General features: G+C 31.3%; 4 protein-coding genes across 4 annotated transcripts; 3 read left to right on the forward strand and 1 right to left on the reverse strand.

Annotated features, from left to right (window-relative positions):
• Nucleotides 1-1652: 1652 nt before the first annotated feature.
• On the forward strand, nt 1653-2303 carry HELRODRAFT_183957 (hypothetical protein; the record flags this gene model as incomplete). The annotated part of the gene is made up of 1 exon (XM_009013966.1): nt 1653-2303. The coding sequence occupies one exon, from the start codon at nt 1653-1655 to the stop codon at nt 2301-2303; it is 651 nt and encodes a 216-aa protein (XP_009012214.1).
• Nucleotides 2304-8140: 5837 nt separating this feature from the next.
• Nucleotides 8141-12740, forward strand: HELRODRAFT_183958 (hypothetical protein; the record flags this gene model as incomplete). Its single annotated transcript, XM_009013967.1, has 4 exons — nt 8141-8225; nt 8566-8843; nt 11238-11318; nt 12510-12740. The coding sequence occupies 4 exons, from the start codon at nt 8141-8143 to the stop codon at nt 12738-12740; spliced, it is 675 nt and encodes a 224-aa protein (XP_009012215.1).
• A 136-nt stretch (nt 12741-12876) lies between these two features.
• Nucleotides 12877-15230, forward strand: HELRODRAFT_183959 (hypothetical protein; the record flags this gene model as incomplete). The annotated part of the gene is made up of 4 exons (XM_009013968.1): nt 12877-13363; nt 13533-13810; nt 13940-14182; nt 14688-15230. 4 exons carry the CDS (start codon nt 12877-12879, stop codon nt 15228-15230), a joined length of 1551 nt encoding a protein of 516 aa, XP_009012216.1.
• Nucleotides 15231-18539: 3309 nt separating this feature from the next.
• HELRODRAFT_125192 (hypothetical protein) lies at nt 18540-18848 on the reverse strand (the record flags this gene model as incomplete). The annotated part of the gene is made up of 1 exon (XM_009013969.1): nt 18540-18848. A coding segment is annotated over one exon (309 nt), but the record flags the coding sequence as incomplete, so codon positions are not given.
• Nucleotides 18849-20527: the final 1679 nt, after the last annotated feature.

Below are 20527 nucleotides of genomic sequence, written 5' to 3' on the forward strand. Positions count from 1 at the left end.
TCCCAGAATAACGGATAAAAAAAAGAAAATTGATTGAATGAATGATTGGTTGGTTGATTGATTGATTGATTGAGTGATTGATTGATTGATTGATTGATTGATTGATTGATTGATTGATTGATTGATTGATTGATTGATTGATTGATTGATTGATTGATTGATTGATTGATTGATTGATTGATTGATTGATTGATTGATTGATTGGTTGATTGCTTGGTTGGTTGGTTGGTTGGTTGGTTGGTTGGTTGGTTGGTTGGTTGGTTTGTTGTTTGATTGATTGATTGTTTGGTTGATTGTTTGTTTGTTTGTATGTTTGTTTGTTTGATTGTTTGTTTGGTTGGTTGTTTGGTTGGTTGGTTGATTGTTAGATTGATTGTTGAATTGGTTGGCTGGTTGACTGACTGACCGACCGACTGATTGCGTCACCAGAAAAGAGTTGCCAGCAACTCCGAGCCCCTACTCCGACACTGATTTCATGATATATTTTAAAAAAGTATTGTCGTTTTTTAAATAATTTTAGATTTTCCAACAAACTTTTAGTTTTATTTATCATTTGTTCAAATTATATAAACACTATTAAATATGAATGTATTATCACAGAATGTTTTTGTTGTGAATACTTTTCTAGCTTAGCAATCGCCGATTTAAAGCAGTTTATGGAGAACTTGGACAATTACCTGAACACAGATTTCAATAGTCAATGTTTCACAAATCTTTTTCAAAAAGATTTAATAAAACTATTATTGTAATAAATTATACAAGAAAAAATGAAAAAATACTCATGCTGGTTATTTAACTGTTGGTCGCAGACAAAATGAAATAAGCAATTTCTATAGGGACAATCCCATTATCTTCTGACATCGGCAGATAATGACAAATAACAAACTAATTGATCAACAGATCATTTTTAGTGAATTTTAAATAGAAACAACGGAACTGATTCTAACTAGACCAATTACGAGGTACTTTACCTTTATTATTCTAACAAACTTTAATGCATTATTTTTACAACTCGATTTATGGTTTTAATTGGTTAATTGCTAAGTTTAATTAGTTGAGTTTCTCCGTCAGGATCAATGAAGACTCGTCAATTAATGAATCTTTTATTTACTTTAAAATAAATTGTGATGATTAATTACTTTTTTAGTTCACTTTAAAAGAAACTTACTAACTTTATTATCAGATAAAAAATTAAAGTGATAAAAATTAGATCGTGAATTTTTATATAATTAGGCAATCTCGTTAATATTGATACAATTATGTATTCTCTTTAATTAATCATCAAAAGACATCGAGCCCAATAAACTTTGCGTGTCAAACAAAGTATCACACAAAGTTAACTTTGACATAAAAGTTAACTGTGTGTCGCATTAAAGTTAACTTTGATTGTTAACAATGTTTATATTTCAACAAAAAGCTTTTTATTTATCTAGAACCAGAAAGGTATATAAGAAGAGATTGGAGATGATTTTTTAAAAGTATAACTTTAATACACCCTTGCGTAACTAAGAAATATCATTGTAACCTATAAGTTTTGCCAGAGATTATTAACATCGACGAACATCGTAGTCTAAATAATCTCTTAGTAGCCTACAGATTGGAACAGTGATTTTCAATATTGACAAACATTATTCAACAAAATATAGCTCATCATGTATTCTGACAGCGCCAGATATAACAATAGCTATGAAGGAAGAAGATCCAGATCGAGGAATCGAAGACAATCTCGTTACGATTCCTCCTCCAGCGACGATGAATACAGCCGAAGACGATCAAGATCACCTTACTGTGACTGCCGTGACTTTGATTATGAAGGAAGAAAATCCAGGTTTCGAACAACGAAAAGAAGAGTTAATTGTTATCAATCTCGACCCAGTGAACGTCATAGAGAAGACGACCGGGCTGATTATTACTATTCATCTGCAAATAGAAATCGACATGATTCTCGGGGAAAATATGCGACACATTCACGAGACGAAAAATCCTCTAATTTTTACCAAAGAACTTCTTACAAACAAGGAATAAAAAGAAAACGCTTTCAAGAAAGTTATATGGCAAAAGGTAAAAACGAACAATCCTATAACAATCAATCATCTAATTACTACAAAAGAAAACGTGATGAGGATGGCAGTCCATACGATACACATCGCACAAAAGTTACCAATTTCCTCAACGGTTCCCCCTGTAAATCCCAATTGGATGAGTCCTCGGATGATGCTGAGAGTCAAAATAACGCTGACTATTTGAAAAAGGAAATTGAGATTTTAAAAAAGGCAACCACACATTGCGAAATCTTTCCATGAAGTACAGGACTGTGATGAATTTGCTATTTACTACGATGGGGCCGCTATTGAATGGGGTATTTATAAACTTCTTAAGGGGATTGAACCATAGTAACACGTTAATGTTTGGTTCTGGCTGATGTGGTTTATTTTACTTTTATTATTAAATAATGATTTTTAATTTTTCAATATCACTCAGATGACTGTTTTAGTGAAAAAGTCACATTTTGTTTACTCGTTAATTTTTCTATTTTATCCTTTTTTTCTTATTTGAAATCGTGAAATAATGCATTGTAATTTTGTTTTCTAGAACTGATAAGAAAAATAAAGTCGAGATTAATTGTGAAAAACCATGTCTTGATATCATCGTCGAATGAATAAAAAACACGATTTTAACACACACATACAAACACACACCACACACACACATACACATACAAACACATATACACGCGCATATCAAGACTCATCTTCCTTGGCCGCCAGATGAAGCAAGATTGGCATTTTTAGCTAATATTGTGCTTTTTATACAATGTAAATAATTTTTAGTAGATAAATTAATTTTAATTTAAATTTATAATTAATGATTACAGTAATAGTTATATTTATTACTAGTCATTTTACAAATTATAAAAATACAGCGAATTAATAACGACGCATACTATTTTATGGATTAATATGAAGAAAATTAATAATGGCAATATTATGGTATAGCGTATCTGATGTTGCACGAGCTGCTATAGCTACAGCTGTCATCACAGACTATGGAGTAATAAAAAAAAGGACAAAACAGCTTATTGACCGCTCATAGCTGTGACGACAAAGGCGACAGCTTCGAGTCATATTAACGTATGAAGCAAAGGTAACTCTAGCTGCTGCAGGTCCAAAGTCAATTTTCTTTGATGGAAGAAAAGACAAAACTCTTTGTACGTCCTTAATTTGTAGCAAAAATTTTTTTGTTGAAGAACATATTACGTTACTTATAGAGTCAAATACGGTTTACCTAGTTCACGTTTCTCCTTCAACTGGATCATCTATATCTATCAAAACTGCAAGATAACGAAAAATCACTACGTAATGTACTTGCTATTGGTGCTGATGGAACTAATGCAAATACTGGTCTGAACAACGGTGCAATAAGGTTATTAGAATTACATCTGAAACGTAAGGTATTTCATTAAAAAATTCGTATTTGTACTTCTAACATGAAAATATTTTTTATTTTTTCAATGCAAGGAAACGAAATTATGATGATTTTATGAAAAAATCCGTCTGTAGTCCAAGTACTTCGTCTACCCAAATGATAGTTTCAACATCTGGTTTCAACATCATTAACTGATATATCAGATGAGTATGAGATTCGCATCGTAGAAACGCCACGTCCATCTGGCGAAGAAATTCAACAAACGAGATGTCAGTTGCAAAATCTAGCTACCGCATGTGATAGAAATGGAGTTCTATGAACAAAAGATTTTAAATTTTTTAATGAATTATTTTTATATAATTTATTTTTGTACATTGTTTTAACACAGCACAACTCTTACAACTCTAGGCCAGCTTCAAGTTGTATAGTTCAAATCTTATGTAGCCAATGGAAATATTTTCATCAATTTGTGGGCCATTCAAATTGTAATTTAATGATGGAAATTTTTTTATATTCAACTTTTTATTAGTGTCAATTTTAAAATTAACCTATATGGTAATGACAATAAACATATGTATATATTTTGATAAATAATAATATTTATGATTAGGTAATTTAATGTTAGTAATTAATTATTATTTATAAATAATACATAAGTTAATGTTATAATAATTAATAAAGAAGGTTATAATGAAAAAATAGAAGATAAATCAAAACGGTTTTGATTGAAAAAAAAATTGGACATCTGCTTAAATTCGAAGCTAGTTCAAAATTGAAAGGTTGGAAAAACCTGTGATATCGAATTTAAAATAGTACCTACTTTGTTATTTTAATTTGGATAGTTATTATTATTATATATATACAATACATACACATATAGATATACATATGAATATATATATATATATATATATATATATATATATATATATATATATATATATATATATATATATATACATGTATATAATGTATATATATATATATTATATATATATATATACATGTATATAATATATATTTATATACACTATATACAAAATATTACTATCACCAAAACGCTTTGTATTAGTCATCAAATGTATATACAGATTAAAAATAAATACTATTGACTCTTATTATTATATACTACTTTTATATATAGTATAACTGTTTATAAGAGTAGTTTGTTGTCTTGTCTTTATTTGTTGGACGTTTAATATAAATTTTATTTTATATTTTTGTTTTCCTCTTCCAGAGGATCGCAGTAATTGTCTGTCATTCATTTAACTTGATTTGATCAAAATAATGTTGAATATAAATTTGTTTACATTATTTAATAATTTCAAATAAATTTACACATATATTTTACAATTTATAATTTTATATGATAGTGTTGAAATGTTTGATAAGATTACAAATTGTTGACAATGTCAACGGACCGATACTACATGCACAAAAGAAATTAATTGTCAGTCGTTCATTTAGGCAACTTTTAATTATACTCTTCTTTATCATAGTGCTTCAGAATCAGATTATAGCTATATTTATAGCATCGTATAGCATTGCATGTATTTTTACAATATTTTATAAATTCTACCGAATGTTTGGCGTTAATATGTTTGTAGTTCGTTTTTTCGATTTTTCTCACTAAAGTTTTTTGGTGAACGTTTAGTTTATTAAAATTCAAAATAAACTTATTTTTCGAATTCATGCTGAAAATATATTGCATGGGTGTGCACGGTTTTTCAACTATGATACAACTTCAGCGTTCGGGAAAAAAACCGTTGAACAAAAAAATAGGGAATAAATAAAATGTTGAAAATATTGGAAATAACGTGCAATGCGTGCATGCCTGTTTGATATATATAGTTTCAAATCATAGCCCCATGTTTGTTTTTGTTCACCGAGTGTGTGTGCAAACAAAACAAAAACAAACCCGTAACGTGAAAAAGAGAAATAAATTTGAAGTTAAGATATCAACCTATGATCAATCAATTTTTTTCTAAACTTTTATTTAAATTTTCCCTTGCTCGCGCTATTTAACCAATTAAAACCATAAATCGAGTCGTAAAATTAATGCACTAAAGTTTGTTAGAATAATAAACGTAAAGTACTTCGTAATTGGTCTAGTTAGAATCAGTTCAGTTGTTTTTATTTAAAATTCACTAAAAAATGATCTGTTGATCAACTAGTTTGTTATTTGTCATTATCAGCCGGTGTCAGAAGATAATGGGATTGTCCCGATAGAAATTGCTTGTTTCAGTTTGTCTGCGACCATAGTGAAATAACCAACATGAGTATTTTTTCTTGTATAATTTATTACAATAATAGTTTTATTAAATCTTTTTGAAAAAGATTTGTGAAACATTGACTATTGAAATCTGTGTTCAGGTAATTGCTTTGAATCGACGATTGCTAAGTTAGAAAAGTATTTAGGTTATTAGAAACAGAATATCTGATAAGTACTCAGGAAATATTAATAATATAGATAGAGGCTTAAACATAAATGTGCAAATTTAAAAAATTAAACTATATTTTATAGGTAGCCAGTGCAAAAGAACAAGATATGGAGATATATGAAAAAAAAGAGGCACGAGCAACTAGACGAGCAGCATAGTTGAAAGCTTTACATAAAAGATAGAGTACAGAATCAGGAAGACCATAGTAGAGCAAGTTACAGTAATCAATCCTAGATAAGACTGACGAAGTAAGAAGAAGGAGAAAAGTATGATCATCAAAAAAAAGCAAAAGTTTTTTTATTCCATGTAGATTGAAGTAAGAACTTTTAGCAACATTATTAATCAAAGATAAAGCTTAGATTACGAAACTTGTAAGAATCATCAAGAGGTTTAGAATCAGGCAAGATAATAGGAGTAATAGTAATAGAGTGTTTAGATTTATTAAAACAAATTAATTTAAATTTAGAAGGATTAAGTTTAAGACACATTTAGTCAGACCAAACGATAATTGAAAAAGACATAGTGATAGATTATGAAGAACACTATTGAGGTTAGATGAAGGAAAAAATATAAATTTAAGAATCATCAGCATATAGTTGAGTAGTGAGAAAAAAATTATTAATAATACGATGTAGTTAAGCGGTATAGAGTATAAATAAAAGAGGGCCAAGGAGATAACGCTGAGGTACCCAGAAAAATAAGAGTGAAGGAGTTTGAAGTAGAATTATTGAAAACAACAGAAGAAAAACAATTACAGAGATAAAAAAAAACCAAGATAGACAAGAATCAATAATATTAAATGACAAAAATAGACAAGAATCAGTAATATTAAAAGAAAGCTCTAGCAGCCTCAAGAGAATAGTATGATCAACAGTTTCAAAAGCAGAGAAAAAGTCAAAAGCAAGAAGTAAAGTAAGATTACTATTGTCATTAGAGAGAAGAATATCATTAAGTATTATGAGTAAAAAAGTTTCAGTACTGTTAGCAGGTCTGAAACCAGATTGAGATACAAGAAGCGAGGAGTTAGATTTTAAATAAGATGACAATTGATTAAAAACTACTTTTTCTATTATTTTAGAGATGAAAGTAATATTAGTAATAGGTCTATAAGGTAGGATCTAAGGATGAGTTTTCAAGAATAGAAATAACAATAGAATTATTATTAGAAACAGGAAATTTGGAGGTGGAAAGTGATAAATTAACTAATTTGAGAATGATAGGATAAAAATTGAAAAAAATTCTTTACGTTAATTAGAAGAAAGTAGATCAGGTTGTAAACGACATAGAATTAATAATTTTAGTAAGTTCTAGAAGATTTATTGGAGTAATTACTGAAAAAGATTTAGTAGTAAATTTAGTAAAGTTATGAGGAGAAAAATTAGAATCAGATGTTCTGAAAGAATTAATTTGAAATAGAAAATTTTGGGAAAAACACTTGACGAATTTTAGACTTAAAATTTATGTAAGACGTTGTTAACATTTATTTTATGCTATAATTGAATTTAACGAATAAACTGAAAAATATCTTCAGTTATGGTGCTATGCTATTAACACGTACACCGATAATTGTATGTATGAATTGGACTTTGCTATTCTTAAATTTGAAGAGGTTTTCAATGAAGCCCATATAGCAATACAAAAATGAGTATAAACATTTATATATAAAATGAAACTAAGTAAAAGTATATAGAATGAAGAATATTGTATAAGTAGCTATTTTAAGTAGCTATGATTATTTCTTTCTGTATCAAGTTATTATCAACTTGAGATTGAAAGGTTTGGGAAAACCACTTGAATGTATGGATTGGACTTTGTTATTTGAAATTTAATATAACTAGCAAATAATAGAATAATTTGCAAAGCCTAAGCTTAGTTCATACTCAAAGTTTTTATATTTGAAATGATTTATTTCCATAATTTTTAAGAAGCCCCTTATAATAGATAAATTTACTTTTAACAATTAAAAATATACGGGCCATATAAATAATAATAAATTCTAATAAAATAATTCTATAAACATTGAAATTGCTGAAAAGCAGGAAGAGCTAACTTCATTCATATCTTCCAAAAAGTGAAAATAATCTTCTGAAAGAAAATAATTGTAAGTCCTTCATTTAATTTAGTTTAACTTATTTTAATTAAATTTAACCTAATTTAATTTAATAATATTAATAATAAATTTTGGTATTAATTAAATAACTTCAAAAAAATCATCTTTTTTGTTTTTTTTTGCAACTTATTTGACAGTGTTGAAATGTTTGACAGTTAAAAATATGCAGGCTGCAGCGAAAAATCCGTCACAACGGCCTAAAAGCAGGAAAAGAAAATGTTCCCATCTTCCAGATGATCACAGCAATTGTCAGTCATTAATTAACTTGATATAGTTAAAATAATATTAAAAAAAAATTTCTTTACATTATATAAATAAATTTAAATAAATTTACACATTTTTTTAGCAAATTATACGATAGTGTTAAAATGTTTGATAAGATTACAAATTGTTGACAACTTTCAACTAACCCTACACGCACAAAAGAAATTAATTGTCAGTCATTCATTTCGGCAACTTCTAATTATACACTCCTTTATCATAGTGCTTCAAAATTAGATTATAGCTATATTATACAAGCATTTGTGTGCACATTTTTATTTACTGCGTTCAAATATCTCGCTGATTAACGTAATTGAATTTTCACAGGCTGCAAAAGTTTGTATACATGTTCGAGCTTCCATGCTGCAATGGAAAACCTTGCAAAAAAATACTCCACTCAACATGAAAAACTCGGTGAAGGAACAGAAACAACTTATCACATGATTGACGAAATTATTAAAAAACTAGAAACAGATTCAATTTACGTATACCCGGAACATATGGAAATTGCCACCGAAGGTTTAAAAGTGAATGGAAATCCAGATGGAGAGGCCAACATTGAGTTAGACATCGTGCTTAACATGCGCATAAACAAATTTACTGAGGTTAGAAAATTATCCAATTTGAGAACTTTCTTCCACAAATTTGTTTTCAATTCTTAATTCGTGAAGTTTAAAAAATTTATATTTTTTAATCATGGGCATGGGGAGGAGGTTCAGCGACAGACGCCAGTGGCAGAATGTCGATAGCTGGCTACCAAACAAGGAAAATTTTCAAATCTGTGCATTTTAAAAATTCAATAACAATAATGAGAGTTATATATTAAAGTCTAAAAATGATGAAGATAAATCACACGCTTGTTTTTTAATGAAAATCTTACGCCTCGCGTTTTTTTTTGTAAAATTTGTATATATATATATATATATATATATATATATATATATATATATTGGTAAATTGGTAACAGACTGTTGTTAACGCAACATTTCACAAATTCAACACTACTTTGTTCAACTTTTTTATATTTCTTTTTAATTTATTAACAGTCTTTTAAATTAATAAATTAAAAAGAAATATAAAAAAGTTGAACAATGTTGAAAGTAGTGTTGAATTTTCGAAATATATATATATATATATATATATATATATATATATATATATATATATATATATATATGTTTTTGGACCGATTCTTTTTAATTTGTACGTTGCAGAGATATTGGATTTACTGAATAAAGATGGTTATTATTGCCATGGGTACGCAGATGACATGCAGATTTGCGTTTCATGTTCCCAGATGAGATGCCTACCGTATAAGAGAAACTGACAAAAACTATATCTGATGTCGACTCGTGGCTGGGTCAAAGTAGGCTAAAGTTGAATCAGACTAAGACTCAGTTCATGTTGGCTGGTACATGGCTACAAACGTCAGCGGTTGAACCTTCATCGATTAACATCAGCATGACTGATATAAGTTTCAGTAAAACGGTTACCAATTTGGGAATTGTGATGGACTTCCGTATGACAATGGGTCCACAAGTCAGTCTATTGGTTAAAAAATGTATGTTCCAACTACCTCTATGGTACAAGCTTGTATCTTCAAAACTGCATACAGTCTATTCTGAACACTGCTGCAAGAATAATTGCTGGTGTAACAAAATATGAATCTGTTTTATCATATATGCGAAATGAGCTTCACTGGTTGCCAGTTTGTTATAGAATCGAATTCAGAATAGCAATGTTTACAAGAGACAGTTTGATGGGGCTTGGTCCTCGATACTTTCAACAGCTGATCGTGCCTGTCCCTACGGCTTCCGGGGGGTAAAAACTCAGATCCTCTGCCAAAAAGAAACTCGTTGTTCCTAGGTTCAGGACAGAAAATTATGGACGGCGTCGTTTCTCCGTGGCTGCAGCGGAGGTTTGGAATAAACTGCCCGATGATGTCGTTGATAGTATGGATGAAAGAGACATGTTCCGAAAACGACTTAAACATGGAAGCGACTTTTTCACCGGCAGCTTCTCGAACAGCGCCTCTGAGTTTTACATAGAGGGGTGCTATATAAATTCTTCATACCATACGTCAATTACGTCAAGTCACAAAATCGGTAGATAGAGATACAATGACTCTATTAGTACATGCTTTTGTCAACTCTAGATTGGATTATTGTAACAGTCTTTTATATGGCATAGCTGATAAACTGTTGTCTAAACTTCAGATGGTTCAGAATCAGGCTGCTAGAATAATATATCGCAAATTAAAATTTGATCACCAATTCTAAAGGAGTTGCATTGGCTGCGTGTAAAACAAAGAATCATGTTCAAGTTGGGTGTAATGGTATTTAAAAGTTTAAATGGTCTGGCTCCGAAATATTTAGAAGATAAGTGTATTCGAGTTTCATCTATGTCATCACATGGGCGTCTAAGGTCTGCTGATTCAAACACGCTGTATGTTAGAGATCGGAATCTGAAAACAGCAGATAGAGATTTTGCAGTTGCTGGGCCTATTTTTTGGAACAGCCTACCTATCGAACTACGTATATCCGGGTTATCATTAGCCGAGTTTAGAAAACGTCTAAAGACATACCTATTTGGTAACTCCTAGTGATCTCAACCGATGATGGCTTCGCTTTCAACATGCTTCTTACGAGGAGAGCGCTGATGAGAAGCAATTATAATTGGCGCTATATAAACACAATATTTGATATTTGATTTGATTTGATATATATATAATTAATTAAATTGGAAGGAGACCATATTTTATGCAGTATTGTATGAATTCTAACGAATTTTTAGCATTAATCAATTTAAAGTTCATCTATTCAATTTTCCTTATTAAAATTTTTTGGAAATAGTTCAATTTGTTGAAAATAGAATTATCCAAGTTCATTATGAAAATTTAATTAAACTGTTGCTATCCAAATATATCATGCAGATATAACCTTAGCCGAATATATCATGCTGATATAGCCTTATTTCGATTTTTTATGAATCATCTTTAGTGCAGGTTTGGTTTCGTAAAAGTTGGCGTCGTACTCTTCATCTTTGTAATTGTCATTCCATTGTTCTTCATTGTTATTGAAGTTAGCAATAAAGCGTCGAGATAGTAATGATGTCATAATGTTGATATTTATTAGTACAGCTTCTGCAATTTTTAGATGTGTTGTGTATTTTGATAAATTATTTTTGTGTTGTTGTCAAGAATTTGGCGGGTTATTTGCATGTGTTGATTGCAAATGAGATTTGATGTATGTGTATGCATCGTAAGACGTCTTGATAATGAAGTGGTATTAACACCAATATACGAATGTTGTTGACGCGCACAGTCGTCAATAGGGTATTTAAATTCATATATTACTTGATTACGCTTAAAGTAAAATCGCCTTTAAAAGTGCAGTTCTTTTTTAAGACAAATTGTGATGTCTTACAATTATTGTAATATATCCTGAGTTTTATTTTGTTAGGATCATTGATTTTGGTAACACTTCTTTTTATGATTTGTTTGAGGACGTCTTGCATATAATTTCTGTAATATAGGATTATGTCGTTGTTGTTTTTAAATATGTTGCTATCTTGTTGTAGTCTTTGTTGAATGGTCCTCTCAGTGGATGATGTTTTGTAACCATTGCTAGTAACTATAACTCGATGGTGAAATTTTGATTGGTTCAGGGTTGCTAGTAGTTGGTTGACTTGTTCCGGATCAGCGTTTTCGACAAAGATATCGTTAACATATCTGGCATAAATGTTTGTTTTTAATTCCGGATTGTCTCTGCATGTTTTGCTTTTTAGATGTTCTAAAAAGAAATTTGTGAACAGGACACCGAGTGGTGTTCCCATGAGTACACCGTCAATTTGCTTGTTTAGCTTGCCTGTGGAGGTGTAGAAAAGTGCCTCGGTGGTGCAGATTTGAGATTTGAGAAAAGATTTGAGATTTTTTTTTGTTTAAATAAACTGTTTAAACCAAACCCGCACTGAAGATGATTTATGAAAAAAAAGAAATAAAACCTTATCTGCATGAGGAATTCGGATAGTAACAGTTTCATTAAATATAGCTTTTTTTCTAGGAAAATTTTTTGCCCGGTCAGACTGTCCTGGTGATGAGAGATGATGGAGACGTGCCTGATGATGGTCATCATTATTTATCTCGCTTTTTGATAGAAGGAGATATTCAAAAAAAGGTTTAACTTTTGTTTTCATGATTTTGAATCAAAATAAAAAAATGTTCAATCTTACTATTCATTTAATTTAATTAAAATTTTGTAATTTATCAATAGAACAAATTGACTACAAAATTGGAACCAAAAACAAACAATGGACACATTATTTACATCAAAAGTTCCGATGGTCGTTATCTATGTGCATCATCTCTAGCAGAAAATTTTATGAAAAAGATTGGAAATTATGTTGGTTTATATGAACGAACGCTCTGTTACAGAAAAACGAAAATAAGATATAACGGTTCAGTCGTTCAAATGGATGTCAAAATGGTGGTTCAATCTTTATAACATCAATTTATTTTGAAAATTTAATAAATAAGTAAGTATATTAATTTTAAAGAATGAAACAGATTGGAAGTTCTCTGTAAATATTTATCTCGCTTTAAATTTCAATGATCGCTATATCTGTCATCCCAGCCTAGGGATGATCGAACGAAATCTAGCGTGGAGGTTAAGATTTAATGATGATATCATGGATTTTCTAAGCTGGAGGAGACGTGGCGTTTTAAATCTCAGGAGCTACCTAGCGTGGAGAGAAACTCAAATTTACAAGCATATGGATGAGAGGAAGATTTTAAATTACTCTCAACTTTTTTCAGATTTCGATAATATTAAAATCAAACATCCGATTTTATTTGAAATGGCCTTTCATTATGTGAAAAAAAATCTTCCTAGGGTATATTCCAAATTTCATGCTGATGATGAATGTTTGATCAATTATTTTGGTTCCAGATTGCTAGATTTTTTGAAGGAATTATTAACGTATCTTAAAAATTGTTACAACCCTTGTTGTTTGAAACCGGATATCAATTGGATGTATGAAAAAGTGAATAATGCAATGCCCAAACAACAACGATGCGAATTTCAGAGTTCAGTTAAGAAGAAGGATATTATGGTGAATACCAAGAGCAGTAAGTTGTATTAACAATGATTTATCTGGTAATGACAGAAATAAATATTTTTCAAATGTTTTAGAATGATTTTACAGATTTATGTTAATGCTTTTAAAAGAGTTATTACTTTCATCAATTTTGTAACTGTACATGTGAATATTATTAAATAAAGTGATTGACATTTCAGTCTACAAAAGATGGCATGAAAGCTCGCGCTTCATAACTGCGATTAAGAATTGTGCAACTGAATGCACCATTCCGCCAGATCGAATGAAAGAAGCCAGAGATATAATTCACCACATTATAGGAGACATTGTTGAAGAACTAAAAGCAGATTCCATTTTTGTTACTCCGGAATTCGTCGGAAGTACTTCCGAAGGTTTAAATGTGAATGTACGTCCATTCGAACAGCATCCCATAGAATTGGATGTCATGCTTGTCTGGGACGTGGGAGAAATCATTGAGGTTACAAGACAACTGCATTCTCCAACAAATTCATAATTTATTTGCCCATTTTATTTTTAGGTTAGTAAAATAATTTTCATTCGCTTTCATTTCTTAACTTGAGTTTATCAAATTACTAAATACAATAAGAAAGTACCATCTCCTATTGCCAACCGCTGTTTCATGATGGTAAAACCTGGAACAAACATGCCGATGCAATCAATTGCTGACAAGGATGATCATAATAATCGTTACCTAGCTCCATCCTCTCTGCTGGAGTTCTTTAGAGGAAAGATTGAAATGTGCTGCAGAAAATATGGACGAAAGCATTGGAACGCAACTACAGAGCTTATAGATCATGATCCAGGAATTCAAATGGATGGCACAATACCGGTTAATTTTTTATGCTTTAATATTCTTTTTCTGTAAGAGGCAGAAAATGTGGAACGTACGATAAAATGCATAAATAATAAGAAAATAAAAGGAAAATAGATAATTATTAAAATTAAATATGTAAATAAAAATGATAAAAAAATAAGAAATTAGAATGAAATTGTCGTGCTGAAGAAACGTCATTAGAAAAATAAAAAGAGGGAAAATAAAGGATTAATTAAAACTGTGTTGAAATAATGAAATTAAGTTAACAACGTGCAACTATCTAATGGAATTGGTGATTAGATTGGTGGCTGAATTGGTGGTTGGATAAGTAGCTGAATTGGTAGTTGGAGATGAATTGAAGGTGCCTTGGGGGTATAGACGTACATTTTGTTGTGCAGTGCAATTAAATGTTTGTCCAATGTTTCCACTTTTGTCTTGATGGGCGATAACACGGGTCTTTTTAATAATATCAATTTATATACAAATTCAAACAATGAACAGTGAAACTTTACATTTTCAGAAAAAAAAGAAGGAGGATGCTGCTTTGAAATTCTCGATAGATATCGTTCCTACATTGAAAATGAACAATGAGGAATACTACGTTCCGAAATGCTCTGATAAATTTGACCACATTTTTTTTCAACGTGGCTATTCCTGGAGAAGATCTTTCAGCATTTTAGAAAAGAACAAAATATTACAGATCATTCCTGAGAAAAAAAATCTCATGAGAGTTTTCAAATATATTACGGCTATAATTGATCACTACTTACATTTCTACCTATTTTCATCTTATCAAATGAAAAATGTTTTTTTGAAAGTATGCCATAAATTTTCAAACGATGAACTTTGGTCAGAGAAATATTTAGGTTTGAGGTTGATAGATTTGTTGCAGGAATTATTGACATGTTTGAAGAATCGCAATCTGCCTTGCTTCTTCCAACCGAATGTTGATATACTGGTCGGAATAAATGAAATATTTATCTTAGAAAATCGACGCGTGTGTCAGAAGTTGATTGATGATGAGGAATTCATGTTGGAGACGTTGAACAAACGTCTAGAATGATTGCAATTAATGTATGAGCTTGTTGAAATTTACAAACAAAATTTCACAAATTATCCTGAATTATTTTTAAAAGCCCACTGAATTTTATTTGTAAGATAACGTAATGGTTCTCGCTTAAATCATGCTCATCGTAATTTTTCCATTCATCATTTTGACTTATAAATTATTATAACGTAAATTGCCTTTTAGAGGTTTAACATAGCTTGCTTGCATGAAGTTCACGTGCATTTATTTTTGTGTAAAGAAACAATTTTTAAAAAATTCGAGAATAACCTGATAATTATTGATCGGCAGATGAAATTAATTGTAGTGAAACCTTCATACCATGCGGTATGGTGGTCAGCGATGTTAGCCCTCTACCGCATACCGATGCCATTTGGCATCATTACTTTTATGCTTCCTTATAAACTTTACAATGCTGAAAGGCAGTTTCTGCATTTGTCGGAGTTTGAATCTCTTTAAAAAAATTTTTGGCCATGAGTATTTGGCCAAGTGAACAACAAAATTTCAAAGTAAAACTTGTTGGAGGAAAAAAACATTCCCAGGAAAATCACATGTCAGAACTGGCTTCAGTTAATTTCAAGTCGTGTGAATTGAAGAAGAAGAATGTGGCGGAAAGATGGTTGTGATGAAATAATATCAACATACGTGCCAATTTATATATACAGTTGCCACAGTGTTTCGATGTTTTTGCACTGCCCTAATCATCATCGATATCGTAATTAAACTAATTAAAATGTTGGCACACGAAATTTTGTATATGCTTGGTAAGAATCATAAACCGTCACTGGCATGGCAATGAAGTTAATAGAATGGTTTCAATGATGTATTTGTGTTAGAAACATCAAAGAAATCGGTGCTTCTGTGTGTATGAATATTTGCCTTTGCTCAAATTTGTAAATTTATTGTCAAATTGCTATTTCAATATTTCACTTCTGGTTCTTGGTTGCGCAATAATCGGACCGACACGTGGCTCGCGGACACAGAACACAGTGCGGGGCATAGAAGGTAAAGTTCGGGACTGTTCCTCCCTATTTGAGATAGTTCTATAGAGTCATTTATAACACTTATGGCTATTTTATCAAGTATGGACAAATAAATTTTAAAAGTATATAAAAACCTTGCAACTAAATAAATAAAATTTGACACTCCTAAGTGCTGCGAACACTTTTCAGTCGTACTAAACAGTAATTTTAAGTGAAGTTAACGCAAACTGAACAGAAGCTAACACAAATTTGATTTTAAAAACAATTCGTCATCGTGTTAATACTAATTACAATTGTGAGTATATTCGAATTACTTTTTATAAACAAATTAATGGTGATTGGTTCAGATTTTCAATTGGAAAATGGGAAAACTTATCGGTAACCAAATCTTTTTTTTGGATTATCTCAACAATGTTTTAATTAAAAAATTGTTTGAAAGTTTGCTATGCTATGTTGTTGCTTTTGATGGTTGCTTCATAACAGAGGTTGTTATAAAACACCTCCGTCTGAATAATACGTAAAGTGAAGCCTATAATTTGGTTTGATGAGACATCGAATTATGAAGTTCGTATCCATCGAGATGATCATCTAGCAGCCAGCCATTAACCACCATCTCAATATAACATAACATAACAAAGAGTATAGTTGTTCAGTAGATAGTTCGGTGTGAGAACCACTGGATCGATTTTGACTAATAATATGGAATTAAAATCTCAATCTTCCAAGTCTGACTTTAAACACCTGCGTCCTAGAAGCTGTTACAGTTTTGCCGTCCAGTTTGTTTCAATGTTCAAAAACTTTCAAGCTGAAAAATCTTCCTTTTATTGTTTCTACCCTTTTTTTGAAAAGCTTGTACTGGTGCCCTCTTGGGTTACTACTTTCTGTAAATTGGTTGAATAGAGATGAATCTATCTCATCTTTACCTGTTATGGTTTTGTATGCAGTGCATGCGATGAGTGGGGATCTATCAGCATTTGCGATGATGACGATGACGATGACAATCTTAGAAATGATGAAGATGATGATGATATTGATAAAGATGGAAATAAAGATAGTGTTTTTTGAATCTGACTGGAAATGATTGAGATGGTTAAACTTTGGAATGTGTTATCGAGAAACTTTTCCAAACTGATATGATGATGAAAAACAACTGAAATGTTAATAACGATGCACACGTATGGGGAGGGGGACAATGGTTGAAACACAATAGTGATGATAATGATAACGACGGTAGTGATGATGATGATGATATTTACGATGCTAAGTTTAACGCATAAGCCATGATGAAAGCATTGGAACCTGTCATCCATCATTGCGTCCACGTTGTTTAGCGAACATTTTGACGACTGAATGAAGGTGGGGTGGAGTGAGTGGAAGGAAGGAGCAGGCAAGGGGTGGCAGGAGGGAGCCAGCTGGACAGTTGCTCGAGCATCAGCTTGAGAGGGTGTTTTAGAATGAAAGTCCGCTCTAAGTTCCCTCTAGAGATAATTTTTTTTGTTGAATCAATAACTTCTCTTTTTTTATGCTAATATTATTAAAGAAAAAAACATAATCTCCAACAAATGATTGTAATGATAAAATTTTCAGTAGTTAGAAATAAAAATTTTTAATTAACTCGTTTGCCGACGGCTTTACACGTGACACTACAACAAAAATTAGTGATTAACAACTTTATTTTTTTTAGCAAAAGGTTGCTTTATAACTTTTTTCTATATTCTATTGTACTTTTTTGAACTTTACTGATTTTTATACAAATATTGCTCACAACGGGGGTCGTATGGCCCTCCCCGATTTCCCATAGATCCGCTACTGACTGCACATGATAATCATAATGATAATAATCATGATGAGGATGATGATAAAATATAATTGGCAGACAAATTGACAAAAAGTTTAATTAATATCAATGTAAAGAATGCGTATCAAGGAAAATAATCAGATGACAGCAACAACATTAGTAACGACAGAAAAAATATAATAAAAAAATATAAAGTACAAAAAGAATATAATGACGAAAAGAATATATTAAAGTATTAATAAAATATTAGGTACAAATAAATATTAATGACATCATAGCTTTCTAAAAATCAGGAAATTATAATGGTGACATCATCCTTCACATAGCGCATTATTGACAAAGGGTGAGAAGATCTACAAAGAAGGAAATGTTTCTTCAATAGGGTCTGTAACGAGATCCCCCTCTTGACCTGTTGCTTCCTCTGCCTCTGTAGGCTGGGTACTGTGGCTGTTGTTCCCCGTATGATTCGAACCTTGGGATGTGCTGTGCTGTAACTGAATAGCGACCTCTTCCTGCCATTGGACCACCTCTTGACCTTATACCTCTCCCTCTCGGTTTTCTGTCTGTAGTTGACAGACCATGTATGTTGGTTCTCTTCGCGGTGACTTTAATTTGTCTTCCGCAAAACAGTGATTCATTCAGTTTTAGGGCCAATTTAATAGACACAACGTCCAAAAATTCAATGTATGCAAAGCCCTTAGGTTTGCCGCTATATTTGTCTCGTAGAATTTTTGTACTCTTGATGAGACCACATTGTTCAAAATGTTTATTCATACCCTTCAATGTAGCCCCATAGTCTACGTTGCCGACCCATATGGATCGTCCATCGACTTCAGATGTGGCTGATGTAATGGTTGGAGTGATAATTATTTTGTTGAGAAGTTCAGATTCCTTAATTTCTTCTTCCATCCTTTGGTTCCTTTCTTTCATTTTTTTCACCTGGGCATCTTCAGAATCGGTGCTTGCCTCTTTTGCACCTCCAACTGCAACATCCGTGAATTCACCATGTGCTTGGGAAGTCAACTCTAAACATCTAGCTGGCCCACTGTTAGCATGGTTATTTCCAAACTCTTTATCAGATGACATTTTTATCTTGGGAAATGTAGTAGTAGAAGCGATGAATGAAATTTATTTTTTAAATCTTTCGTACTTATAAAATCCACGATTCGTATTTGTTAATTTACAGAGTTGTTATCGGAGCACCGTAAATTAAGTTTTGATACATGTACAACCTAACCTTCGCGTTATATACATTCGCAAACCAACTTTGCGTTTCTTTGTTGCACGAAGTTCTTTGCTATATCTGCTGCTTCACCACTTTGTTATTAACTTTGCATTATTTTATTTTTATAACATACACACACCAACACAGCGCATGTGAAGACTCGTTAATCTTGTACCTCCCCAATTGAACTTTCATTCAATTAAATTGAATTGTGTTAAGAAAGCTATGATGTCATTATAAACTAAATAATGAAGAAACGACGTTATGAAGGATAAAGTTTAATTTTGCCTTCATAAAAACAAAAAAAAAACAAACAAAAAACTTAATAACAATCACTTTGCATTAAGTTAGAATTATTATACAAATAGATATTGACATGTAAAGTTATAATTGACATGCAAAGTGATGTATGATATCCATATGCAATATGATATTTAACATTCAAAGTTCTTATCAATATGCAAGTAAAAGTTGAGACAAAGAACAACCAATTAAAATCAAAGGTCTAAGATAAGACGGGGAATTTAATTGGCATGTTTTTCTTGTGTTAAGAAAATAATCTCAAAAACTGTTATGAGTAAATGAATTTTCTCATACCTTCGAAATACGTTCAGTTGCTTCAAGAACGTTCACCCACATTCACAACGGTCTGCTGTTTCAGATTGATTCAGCACAAAACTTTTTTTCTTTTCCGTGTAAACCATTGAACGCTGTGGCAAGAAATTTAATTACAACCTTTGAAACCTACACCAACTGTTCGTACTGCAAAGTCAATCGCAACCATTGCTGCTTCAACTAAAGTGGCTACGACAAAATTCAACTTATTAAATGTTGTAATAACTAATTGAATGATCGTTAATTGATTCATCTGTTGGAAGAGCTTTTTAAAATTGCGGGGCCGTCGTCAGAACCACAATTCTGAACGATAAGTATATCGCAAACCTAAAGGTTTTCCAACCTGAGGGTCTCGCCTAAGTTGAGATTGTTGACGCCGGCTTTTTGGAGCACGCGCTGACACTCAACGACACAATCCTACGGCCAATACCAATAAAAAATGCCAGTTAAATACTAAATCTAAAGTACAATCAAAGGAACGTACGAATTTATATACGAACTCTATGAAGAACTTTCGAAGTAAAACCGTACGACTGAACGTTAATAATAGTTAATACAATGATTGTTTGATTTGATACGTTGCACAATTAAATGAAGCGGATCAAAAATTTGAAAATTTTTTTAGAAAATAAAAAATGCTATTTTGAAAATACAATGTTTTTATTTAGCGGAG

Source organism: Helobdella robusta (genome assembly GCF_000326865.2).
Source record: "Helobdella robusta unplaced genomic scaffold HELROscaffold_126, whole genome shotgun sequence".
Classification (NCBI taxonomy): Eukaryota; Metazoa; Annelida; class Clitellata; order Rhynchobdellida; family Glossiphoniidae; genus Helobdella; species Helobdella robusta.